General features: G+C 54.1%; 2 protein-coding genes and 1 long non-coding RNA gene across 4 annotated transcripts; 1 reads left to right on the top strand and 2 right to left on the bottom strand.

The window, feature by feature from the left end:
* Window positions 1-4,122: 4,122 nt before the first annotated feature.
* Window positions 4,123-6,392, bottom strand: LOC138120506 (nucleoside diphosphate kinase 6-like). Its single transcript, XM_069033260.1, has 4 exons — window positions 6,166-6,392; window positions 5,861-6,021; window positions 5,487-5,644; window positions 4,123-4,351 (listed from the first exon to the last, which is right to left on the bottom strand). The coding sequence occupies exons 2-4, from the start codon at window positions 6,012-6,014 to the stop codon at window positions 4,226-4,228; spliced, it is 438 nt and encodes a 145-aa protein (XP_068889361.1). The 5' UTR covers window positions 6,015-6,021; window positions 6,166-6,392; the 3' UTR covers window positions 4,123-4,225.
* Window positions 6,393-6,740: 348 nt separating this feature from the next.
* LOC138120493 (rab-like protein 2A) lies at window positions 6,741-11,451 on the top strand. Of its 2 annotated transcripts, none has more exons than XM_069033236.1 (8): window positions 6,741-7,143; window positions 7,231-7,260; window positions 7,385-7,464; window positions 8,765-8,844; window positions 9,571-9,682; window positions 10,303-10,400; window positions 10,597-10,737; window positions 11,012-11,451. In XM_069033236.1, exons 1-8 carry the CDS (start codon window positions 6,755-6,757, stop codon window positions 11,090-11,092), a joined length of 1,011 nt encoding a protein of 336 aa, XP_068889337.1. In that variant the 5' UTR covers window positions 6,741-6,754; the 3' UTR covers window positions 11,093-11,451. The 2 variants fall into 2 exon arrangements, with proteins under 2 accessions (XP_068889337.1, XP_068889347.1); XM_069033246.1 differs by having other exon boundaries at window positions 10,654-10,737.
* Window positions 7,573-8,758, bottom strand: LOC138120513 (uncharacterized). The gene is made up of 2 exons (XR_011155878.1): window positions 8,284-8,758; window positions 7,573-7,706 (listed from the first exon to the last, which is right to left on the bottom strand). It is a non-coding gene; the product is annotated as an uncharacterized lncRNA (long non-coding RNA).
* Window positions 11,452-12,071: the final 620 nt, after the last annotated feature.

The raw sequence follows: 12,071 nt of genomic DNA on the forward strand, positions 1-12,071 counted from the left end.
GAGGCACTTGGAGCAAGAAGGCCCAGGTCTGCACAGACCTACCACGTTTGAAATGTCTGTGGACACAACACTGTTGAAGTATAATAAAAAGAGAAAACAGTAAGCAATTGGCCAGTGCATTGACAGGCCCTGGGAAATACCTGGATGACAGGTGTTTTGAAAACATCTGTTTTGCAACAAGAAATACAGTGTGGAGATTCCAGGGCTATTTGCAATCCTGGTTGTACCTCCTGCCCAAATTCCTGCTCTGCTCCAGCCACACCAGGTATACCCCACAGTAGGTAGAAGCAGTTATTACACCACTGCATATCTCATACATAACTTGTTTGTGTCATACTGGTGCCTCTTTGGTCCTATGCTGAGTCACCTCTGATTTGTAATTTCCAAAGGGTTTAATTTAACACAATTTATCTCATTTTTTTCTCCTTGCTGCCCCTTTCCCATCCCTGATCTGTAGGTACAGACCAAGCTGAAACCAGAGACCTGGGCCTGTCTCAGGCTTGTTTTTCTCTGCCACAAAGATTTTCTGTTGCTTTATTTGACCTCCAAACTTTGTATCTCCAAATAACAAAGACAATTACCTGAATGCTGGGAGAAAACAGTCCCAATCTATGAGGATTTTTTCCTGCAGTTTGGTGTTTCTCTCGCTCCTTGTTCTCCTGCGTAGTACAGCGGCTCTGTGGGAAAACTGTGGACAGCAGGATTGTGACCCTCACATCCAAGATGACTGTTTGTTTATTCCTCGGTACTTTCAGTGTGGGGATGGATTGGATCTCTCTGGCACAGTCTTCCCTGAACACCTTACTTCTGTTTGCCTGGGATTTGATTATGTGGCTGCTTTCCCAGGCTGTCTTTTCCATGTGAAAACCCCCAGCCTGATAAAAGATCAAATCCACAAAATCTTTGGCAACCTACAACACCCTTGTCTCTAGCTCTGTACAGTGAGATGCAGCTTTAGCAGAGACATGTGCAGTCAGCACTGAAGCGATAACTTTGTCTTTATTTCCATTGTATCCATTTATCCTCATCCCCAGACCTGGGAAAAGGAGGACACAGGCTGTTGGTAAAAGGGCAGATCAGCTGCAGAGATGAAAACACTGAACAGCAACACAGCCCTCCCAAGGTGGGGCTAGTACAAATTACAGCTGTGCTGGAGGAAGGAGAGGCCCGACCTGCTGCCCAGGTGGCCCCTGTGCATTCCCTGCCAGTGCAGCAACAGCCCAGGGTCCACACCTATGGCACACAGGCTCGCCTGTGCCACAGGCACCCGAGTCTCAAGAGCACAGAAGGAACTCTGGAGATTATTCAGCCCAAAGCCCTGCCTTGGCACAGGGGCTCCTGACCTTACTTTATCACACTTGGAAGTATAACAATAATAAAAGAGGCTCTTCAGTGAAATTGCCAGTGTTTCAGATTGTTTCCATTGCCTTGTGTCCATTCCTGGGACACCTGAAGTTCCCTTCACTGCTCACACCTGGTATTTCTACCCATTGATAAACCCCACTGAGCTCCTGAGTCTGAGCAGTCCCCGCCCTCAGCCTCTCCTTACCTGTCAGGTTCTCAGATGTCCTAATCAACCCATGCTGGTCTCCAGTTCTGACCAGGCTGTCTTGTACTGGGGAGCCTGAAACTGGTGCCAGGCTCCAGATGTGGCTTTACCTGTGCCCCAGGGAGGGGATGGGGGTCTCCCCTACCTGTGGGCAAGTGCTCTGGCTCCCACACCTGAGGATGCTCTGGGACCATGGAGGTGCATTGCTGACTCAGGGGTGGCTCACGGCCCATCAGGACAGCCAGGTACTTCTCTGCAACTTTGCTCTGGTCCCCCATGTGAGTGTTGAGAAATGGAAATACCCCTGCCCAGGTGCAGGATATGGCATTTCCCTCTACGAACTTCAAGAAATTCCCATTGGCCCATTTCTCCCTGAAGGGATCAGCCCAGGGAGGACCATGGCAGAGCAGGTACACACCTGAGGGACTGAGGCCTGTGGGTGTGCCATGAGAGAGTAAACAAGAAGGAAAGAGGAAGAAATGACAAATAGAAAACAAAGCCCAGCCCCAACCCCCTGTGCTATGTCACTTCCCCCAGGGACTGGGAGAGACTGGGCAGAACCTGCAGGGAAAGAGGGAAGAAAAGATGTTGGACTGAAGCTGAACCTGGGAAAGCAGAGGAAAGGTGTTTCCCCAGGTGTTTCTTTAATGGTCATCTCGGGTTTTCCTCGGTATCTGAAGCAGTAACTAAAAGTTTGTGTTACAGCAATAAATCAAGTGGAATTCCTCAGCTGAGAGGGTTCTGCCCATGGTGGCAGGGACTGAGGCCAGGCCTGGGCTAGGATCAGCAGCCTGGGATGGGATCAGTACTGATTTCCCTCTGAAGCCTTTTCTTCCCTTCCTCCCAGGCCAAGCCATGTCATCCCCTCCAGTGCTGAGACAAACCTGCTCAATTCTTCCAAGAGCAGATCAAGTTTATGCCCAAAACTCACATGTGCCCGTGAGACTCCCTGGGCCAGCTCCACACCTGAGGTGTCTCTGCAGGTGCCTGGGCTGGACCTTGTGGCCCCAGGCAGTGCTTTTGCAGCAGCACCTGAGGTGGAACCTGCTGCAGATACACAGCTGTGACCAGCCCTGTGCACAGACCTGTGCTCCCTTGCATACCCACGCCACAAGTGGGCCAGGGACCTGCAGCTTCCAGGAAAAAACAGGGATCTCAAACTGCCCTTCACACCTATACTGAGGTGCCACACCCATCAGCATGGAATGGCTTGGGCTGGGAGGGACCATAAAGCTCATCCAGCTCCACGTCCCTGCCATGAACACGGATGTCACCCACTACACCAGGCTGCTCCAGGCCCATCCAGCTCAGCCCAAGAAACTGCCTGGGATAGGGCAAGCACCATCAGAAAAGTGAAAAACCATGTCGTAGGTACTTACAAGGAGGGGAAAAAGAAAATGAAAAAACCAAACCTTGTTGAGCTTTTGATGGGGTACCCTTCCTTCTTGGACCAGGGTAAAAGAGCAGAGGAGACTGCTGTTCTGCTAAGTTCTTTATTTCACAGTCTCACAGCTGTCTTGAAGGCAGAGTTCGAAGGGGGTTACATGATAAAGCCAAGCAGCGGCAGCAACAGCAGGCAAAACCAGCTTCTTCTCTATGTTCTATATGCTCCATATATTTTTTCTTACAGAAGTGTGGATTATATTTGTTAACTGACCAATAAGATTAATACATTATTCTAGTTTTTCTTTTCTTAATCTCTCCTGGTCTAATTCTAACAGTCGTAAGCCTCACACAAGTACTACATAGGTATTACACAGATTTGTGGATGCAGTTTCTATCGGCTCTTATTGTTTATGTGAACGCTCCATCTAAAAAATGTGAACAGTGTAATTCTATCTATATATAGTCTAAAGAATTCTGTGAAAAGGTAACACTGCTGCAGCAAGAACTGTGTTTAAGGTCTCTGCTACAGCTTTTTAATGTTTAAGGCACTTAGCATATATTTCTACGGAAGTTAAAAATCTGTATTTCTATTTCACTTCAGTGTGGCTTCATGGATGTCAGCTTGTCCAAAGGTTTTAATTCAACCCCCGTGCTTTGGCTTCCCTCTGGGCCTGAGTTCAGAGGAACTTTCACTCCAACACAAACCCACTTTGGTAAGAGCCCTCAAAGCAGAACTACCTGTGACATTCCATACGGCTTCCTTGGAGACCAAAAATCAGTTTTGACACTGTTTCCTGCATCCAATACCAAGTGTTTCAACCTCAGGTCTCTGATAAAGTTTGCTGGACAGCTTTAGATTTGCACAATAAACCCTCTGTCTGGGGCAATGGACTGCCCAGTCTGAGCACCTGTGCTCAGGTACAACCTCAGGGCCAGGGCAGTGTCAAGGTGACACCTGGCAGCTACCTGAATCACAGAGGCTGTGAGGTGGCATCACTCTGTGACAATCCTGCTGTCACGAGTTCTCTGCACTGGCAATGTTCAAAGGGGCCCTTTCCCAAATGTAACCACTGCAAGTTAGTAGGAAAAAACACCAAAACTTTAAAAATGGGAAGTGTGAGCCAGGAATTATCAGTTAATGATATTCCCAAGTAATATCCAAAAAGGAACGTGCAACATGAAAGAGAAAAGGTGAAAAATAGTGAAGTTTAATAGTTAAAAGAAAAACACATAGATCTAAGCTAAACCTCCAGGAATCAGCAAAACAACTGATGCAACGTCATTAAAGTATCAACAGCACTGGGGACAGCAGCTCTCAGACCTTTGTGAAGACACACAGGATCCTGAGCAGATCCACTCTGGACACTGCTGAGGACAGGGACAGCAGTGATGCCCCGCAGATCCCCGGCTCTGTACCTGGAACAGAACAATGACCATTTGATCCCAGACAGGAGGAGGAGAGAACACAAACACGGATGAGTTTAACCACGGCACCTCTGGGCAGTGCCTTCCGCAACAGAGCATTGTCAGTCACTAACCAACACCTCACAGAATTCTGGAAGCACCTAGAAAGTCCCTGCCTTGGATCTGTGATGTACCACGGCACTGGTGAATCTCGGCTCAGCTTTCCTGCCCCAAGCACAGCACAGCATGCCTTCCCCAGCCCAAGCATTTGGGATTGCCCAAAAGAAATTCCCACAGTACAACAAGGCACTGTAACTAAAACGGCAGCACTGTAAGGAGCCCGCAGGGATATGGCATAAATGGACTGAAACCCCGTCCAGGAACACATCTCACACAGCATCCCAGAGAGAAACACAGATCAGCACTCCAGGACCTGGCTCTGTACCTCCCAACCAAGCCCTCCTGCACCACCTTATCATCATTCTATCACATATATGGATAATTCAGTGTCTTTGTCCATCCCACTTCCCAAGGACACAGAACTGCCCCAGCACCCAGTGAGGCCATGGACACTGAGGGTTCCAAGCTGCCCTCAGGTGTTTCGTCACAAAGTCTCACATGAAGAGCTATTAGCAAAGCTCTTCACTTCCCAGCCTGGCTGCAGGTGAGTGAGGACAGGACAGTTCATCTTGCCCTGCTGATACCTTTCTTCATGCTCTTTTTCCTTCTTTTCTCCCTAAGGCACTGTGGGAACAGCCAGCAGGGAGAACATGAGGCTTCCCATCAGCAAACCCAGGCCAATCCGATCTGGAACAAGCAACTCATCCTTCACCTGGCCCTTGACAAACTGACCTGTCCTGTTCACACCCAAACAAACTCAAGGGGCCAGTGAGCTGCATGGCCAGACTCTGTCAGCATGAGCACTGCTGGGGGAATTCCTCCTACAGCACCCCAGTATCTGCCTGTTACACCAATAATGTGATACCAGGCAGCGCAACCTAATCTCATGCAGCACAATGTGCACGAGGCTTTCGCTCTCCCACACTCCCTAAAACACAGCACAGCTCTGTGTCTGGTGCCCCAAGAGAGTGCCCACACATGCTGCCAGGTCAGCAAACCAAACCCTACCACAGGTAACTCAGGTCACCTCTGCCTCCTCTGCCCTGAGCACGCGGTGCACACGCTCCTCGGCGCTGTAGTACAGCTGCCCGCAGCGGAGCTGGGGCTCGTCCTGCTCGTACCAGTGCTGCTCATCGAACTCGGGGAAAAAAAAGGCAATTTCTCTGCTGGCTGAGGCAGGTGAGTCTGTCAAAAGAGAAGAAAAGGCAATGAGAGAGAGAGATGCCAGTCTGCCACCACAAACACACCAAAGGCACCTGGCTAGGCTGCACCTGGCCAGATGTGCGTGGGGTGTGCAGAAGGGAACAAATCATTCATTTGGAGCCCCAGAACTAAAGCAAAGGCAGACAAAGCACCATCATTCCTGCCTCCCCAAGTGCCATCCAAGAATGCCAGGCCTACCTGAGCCATGGGTCGTGTTCCTGGTGTCCGTGAGGCCGTAGGCACCTCGAATGGAGTCTGGGTCGCTGTGTCGGGCTCGGAACACTTTAGTGGGTCCCATCAGGGATCTCCATAGAGGGACAGCATTCTCGTGGGCCAAGATGTAAGCCCACATGGGGCCACTGGGGCAATGGCCCAGGAAGAACAGGAGAAAAGATGAAGAAGCGCTCATTACAAACAGGTTATTCGTCCTTACGAACCTGCACAGTACGGCTGCCATGCCGGGCCCTGGCCTGCCTTGCCAGGCCATGGGGAGGGGCACGAACCTGCCACGGCACCGACGCCACGGCGTCGGCACTGGTGACCTACTCCAAATGATGACCTCCACCACCTTCGGGGGTGCCACCCACCAGGTACCGCTGCTGTCGCGTTAGGGCAGCATCCCGACACTCCTCCTGCCGCGGCCAGAGCCTCCCACCTCCGCACATCCCAGCGAGCCCCTCCACACACGGGTCACCTGCAACGCGGGGCTTCCCCGCGCCCCGCACACCCGCGGCAGGTACCTGGCCATGAACTCCACCAGCCGCTGGTAGAAGAAACGCCCTGCGAAGAGACATGGACCGAGTCGGCACCGGCCCATGCGCACCGGCCCAAGTCAGCATCCCGCTCTAGCAGCCCCTGAGCCCCGCTCGTACCTGCGTGCTCCCGGTAGAAGCGGCGGCTCTGCTCCGGGCCGCACCGCAGCTCCTTGGCGCGGACAATGAGGAACCGGTGACGGAGGATGGCGGCGTGCACAGCCTGCGGGAAGAGGAGGCGCTGGGGCGGGAGGAGAAGGCGGGCCGTGGCGAGGCCTGCTGTGCCCTGCCCGGCCCGGCCCGGTCCTGCCCGGCCGTCGCTCACCTCGTGCACGAGCGGATGGGCCGCAGCGTCCGGCTTGAGCAGCGCCAGAGTCAACTGCAGCCGCCGCGCGCCACCGCGCGGGGCCGCCATGGCCGGGCCCAGCGGCGCGGCCGAGGCGCCGGCGCAGAGAGGGCAGGGCAGGGGTCAGAGGCTGCGGGCGGGGAGGGGCCGGGGTCCGAGGGCGGTGGGGCCGGCATGAGGCGGGGCCGGGATGGGGCGGGGCCGGGACTCGCCGCGCGGCGCGGAGGACGCGCAGGCGCTGCCATGGCGACGGCGGCGGAGGAGCGCGGCCGGGACGGGGCCCGGCAGGAAGCCCCGGATGAGAACCGCGATGAGGCCGCGGCCGGCGCTGAGGAGACGGTGAAGATCATCTGCCTGGGCGACAGCGCCGTGGGCAAGTCCAAGTGCGTGGGGCGCGGAGGGCCCCGCGGGGACGGGCGGGGGCAGCGGCGGGTCCCGCGGGCTCACGGCGGCGCGTGCTCTCTCCGCAGGCTGCTGGAGCGGTTCCTGCTCGACGGCTTGTATCCTTGGGAGCGGGGGAGCGGGGGAGCGGTGCAGGCACGACGGGAAGCGGCGTGGGCCTGGCCCGGTGGTCGCGGCGGAGCGGGGTCTGCACCTCTCCGTCGGCTCCTTAACGCGCCGCAGCCGCCCCCAGCAGTTTTCCACGTTCGCCCTGACGCTGTACCAGCACCACGCCCGGGTGGGCGGGCAGGAGGTCCGCGTGGGTGAGTAGGGCCAGGGGGGGCATGCCGTGTTCCCGAGGACAGGCGGTGCCATGGCGGAGGGAACAGCTGGGAACTGGAGATCCCCTTGGTCTGGATCTTGCTTAGGGGTTTTGATAGACTACAACATCCTGACAGAACTGGTGCCCTTCTGTGACGGGGCTGCAGGTGCAAAGTGACTGCCTTCATCCCCCTGGGCTTGGCAAAGTGTTGGGCACTGTCCCCGTGATGTCCTGGGCTCTGAGCTGGAGAGACAGGGATTGGATGGATGGGTGGAGAATCGGGGGATGAACAGTGGTCTGGATGACCGCATGGAGTCACTGGTCATGGCTCGTTGTCCTTGTGGAGACCTGGACAAGTGGGGGTCCTCAGGGGTCCCTCAGGGTCAGGGTTGGGGCTGGCACTGTTCAACATCTTTGTTGTGACACAGACAGTGAATGCAAATGTGGTCTGATAGGGACCTGTCTGTATTTGGGCAGTTTAAGAAGGTCACTGTCCAACAGGTCTGACACAGTGTCCAGTCAGACACAGTATCAGTGCAAAGGAATCCCTAAGGAAACTGGTTTGTTTGGCTTTGGGTACAGCACCACGCTTGGGTCCAGCTGACAAGAGTTGTGACTACATTGAGGTGCTTAACTGAAGCTATTCAAATGTATACAGCAAACCAGACTCATGTGAGCCTACAAACCCAGTGAGAGGTGGGGGATCTCCACCTGAGCTGCACCAACAGCAAAAGGCATGGTCATGTCCAGGTTTGCCCCATGATATCTGGTGTACACAGAACTTAAGGGACTGGGACCTGTTTGCCTCTGGCTGACTTACCTTCAGCACTTCAGAGTGAGTCCTGCCCCTGGGAGAGCAGAGTCAGATGTCTACAAGAGGAGCTGGAGCATTTCCCACAGCAGGGCCCTGGCTGACCATCACTGGGCCAGAAACCAGCAGTGTCCAGCAGTTTCTGCAGTTTTAGGTAGTTTCCCATTGTCATCCCTAAAGACAGAGTGCCACACATTGCTACTGCTCTTTGCACTTCTGCCTGTCTTGGTCCTGCTGTCCCATAAAACTCGTGTCACTGGTGGCTTCTCCTTTGTTGATGGCCAGTGCCAGCACAGCCCACAGCTGAGCCCAACTAAGAAAAGATCCCAGTTTGGCACAATTTCTTAACCCTAGACTGTTTCAGATTGGTGAGGTGAAACTCAATTTATGTCCCTGAGCAGGTGGGCTGGGCTTTTCCCCTTGGGTGTTAAGTTGTGAGAAGAACAGAGCTTGGTGAGTTGTGTCATTCTGAGCTGTTCTTGCGTTACAGACTTCTGGGACACGGCAGGCCAGGAACGCTTCCGGAGCATGCACGCCTCCTACTACCACCAGGCCCACGCCTGCATCATGGTGAGGGAGTCTCAGCTGGGATCCATGGGATTTGGGCTCAGAATAGTCTCAGTGACACTTGGCCTTTGTGTTACTTTTATGGTTACACTGCTGTGTGTTCCTTGTCTCTTCCAGTGGTTTAAAAAACTTTCCTAGATTGTTCTTTCTTCTCTCACCAGATAAACCCCCTGTAGTTGGACCTGGTTAGCTCTGGTCTGTCTCTCCTGGTAACACTTTCCTCTATCCCCTGGCTCTGATGTCTTCTCAATGTCTTCATGTTTGCCCCTGTTCCCAGTTTCCTTGGCTCCTCACCTGCTCAGATCTCCTGGTTTGTCCTGTTGCTCTCACTTTCCACTGTTCCTCACCACTTGGGAGCACCAGTCATTTTCACTGGTGGTTTAGTTGTCAGAACAGAGGAGGCCACATCTGACCCTGCTTGGCACAAACTGTTCCCAGTGCCTGCTCCCTGTGTGGGGTGGCAGGGACTTGTCACAGGACACAGTGACAGTGTAAAGGACATCAAGGGGCTGTTTCCTGCTGGCTGGGCTTGGGGACACTGTCCCTTTCTCTTTCACCATTTCTAATAACACCCAGTTCCCTTTGTCGTGTCTTCCTGGGAACATTCTGGATTCTGTCCTTTGTTGGTCAGAGCTGCCTGGGCTTGGCCCCACAGAGTGATCAGAGCTGTCCTGGGTCAGTCAGAGCTGTCCTGGGCTGGCCCCGGGATAGGTGGTTCTCTTTTGGAAGGTGTTCGATGTGCAGCGGAAGGTCACCTATAAGAACCTAAACAGCTGGTACAAGGAGCTGAGGGAATTCCGCCCAGAGATTCCATGCATCGTCGTAGCCAACAAGATTGATGGTGAGTGTCCCTTCTGCTCCCAGCTTGCCAGGGTTGTGGTGGGATTCGCTCCTGTCCTGACTGAGAACAAATGTCCCTTGTCTGTTGGGTCCAGAGATTTCCTGAGTCCTCCAGGGCTGGATACTATGCTGACCTCACCTGCTGTCTTACAGGTGCCTGTCCTGTGTCGCCAGCAGTTAAAAGTGCAAATTTGATCCATTTCAGTTTTATTCAAGTGATGTTCTTCCAATTCTGTCCTTACCACACTGCCCATTCTATCCAGCAAGTACCCAAAAGTGGTTGGAACAGCACCTGGTCAAAAATGGCAGCAAAAGGAGGCAAAAGCTGTTCTGTAGCTTCCCTGGATCAGTCAGGGATGGCCTTGATGCTGCTCCTTCAGCCTGCACAGGCTCCTGTGTGCTGATGTGTCTCAATGCACCTGCTGACAAAACTGTTCACCTGGCTCTGCAGGAGGCTGGAAGGTTCCCTCCCATGAGGAATGCTAGCCAGCCGTCCATGATTGCTGTCGCTGGGGCTGTGGCTTGTCTGGGTCAGCAGTGGCTGACATGTCACCCAGAAGACACCCACCTTCTGGACCTCCTGCCGTGTCTGACTGACCATGTCTTCTTTGTCTGCCTCAGTGGATATGAAGGTGACCCAGAAAAGCTTCAATTTTGCTCGGAAGTTCAGTTTGCCCTTTTACTTCGTGTCTGCTGCTGATGGCACCAACGTGGTGAAGGTGAGATGGGCGTTTGACTGCTGGACTTGGTGTCCATGAGGCCCCTCGGCAGCCCAGGGACTCGGGGGCTGCTGTGGGCACAGAGAGCAGGAAAACGGTCCATCACTTCAGCTCCATGTGAGAAGCTGGTGGCTATGGAGAGTTGCAGAGGGTTTTTTTTTCCTTGGGATGTGGGAACAGTCTCCATCTGCTACAGGAACTCAATGCCCGTGTGCCCCATCCGGTGAGTGACGGGCCTTGTCCTTCTCACCAGCTCTTCAACGACGCCATCAGGCTGGCCGTGGCTTACAAACAGCACTCGGGAGACTTCATGGACGAGGTCCTGCGGGAGCTGGAGGTAGGGAAGCCTCTGTCCCTGCTTGTCCTGAAGGATGAGCAGTTCTGCTTTTTCCCCTGTGGCAAAGGGGGGACGCTGTGCAGCACGGGAAGCTTTGCCCTCTGCTGGTGATCCCGGGGGCTTTGTGTGCTGCTCATGTCTGGGCTGGGGGGGGGAAGTGGGAACCATCACCAGAGCTCTCAGTGCCCTAGGTGGAGTCTAAAAGAGCCACAGCAGATACTGTTGTTGCAGTCTCTGTCACTTCTCAGCAGTTCCTTGTCCTGCTCCTTTCCAGAGCTTTGACCTGCAGAAGACAAGCAAGGATTTCTCGGATGAAGGGAAGAGCTGCACTGAAGAGGAGCCCCCATCTGCCTAGGCCTGGACCCTGAGCCTGGTTTTCCCTTGGCTCTGGATCTCTGGGGCCTGCACAGAGGACAGTGATGTTTCTCGTGCCCTAGAGATGTGGTGATGGGCAGCTGGGCCTCTTCCCTTCTTGTGGGAGCCTATCTGGGCTGGATCTTCATTGGCTCAGCCCTCACTACTGCACATTTCACTCAGGGGAGGGATGGGAGAATCCACATGATTCCACATGGATCATTGCTCATTCCTACTGCTCCTTCAGGACAAAGCTGGCTGGGAGAGGTGAGCCATCTTGGACCTGCAGGAAGGATCCTGCCCAGATGCTGTAGTGGTACCTGCGGCAGAAAGCAAACACTAAAGCATATTTTTTACAAAGCTATGAGATGGCATCCTTCTTGCACTGCTGCGGTAAGGAGGCAGGTCCCAGGTGGTATAAGGCCACGGGCCAGCCCTGCCTGCTCACAGCTGAGCCAGTGCTGCCTCTGTCCACCCCTGACCTCTGCCACAACATTCCCGGGCTCCCATCCCTGTTCTGCCCCAGAACAGCCAGATCCCATGGGCTGCTGAGCGCAGGAGGTTTCTCCTTCCAGGTCCCTACAGCTGACACAGGTGGGCTCACACCCATGGGCTGGTTCTGTCCCAGCTTGTTGGATCTGGCCATGGCTCTTGTCTGTGTGTGTGTGTATGCACGCACAAGATGCTGCATTCCAGGGAGCTGGACACACACACTCTTAGACATTCATGGAATCATGGAAAGGTTTGGTTTGAAAGAGACCTTAAAGGTCATCTCATTCCAACCCCCTGCCATGGGCAGGAACACCTTCCACTGTCCCAGGTTGCTCCAAGCCCCATCCAACCTGGCCTTGGACACTTCCCAGGGATCCAGGGGCAGCCACAGCTTCCCTGGGCAACCTGTGCCAGGGCCTCACCACCCCCTGAGTAAAAACTCCTTCCCAACACCTCATCCAAATCTCCCCTCCTCTAGATTTAAACCA

This window comes from Aphelocoma coerulescens, chromosome 1A (genome assembly GCF_041296385.1).
Source record: "Aphelocoma coerulescens isolate FSJ_1873_10779 chromosome 1A, UR_Acoe_1.0, whole genome shotgun sequence".
Lineage (NCBI taxonomy): Eukaryota > Metazoa > Chordata > Aves > Passeriformes > Corvidae > Aphelocoma > Aphelocoma coerulescens.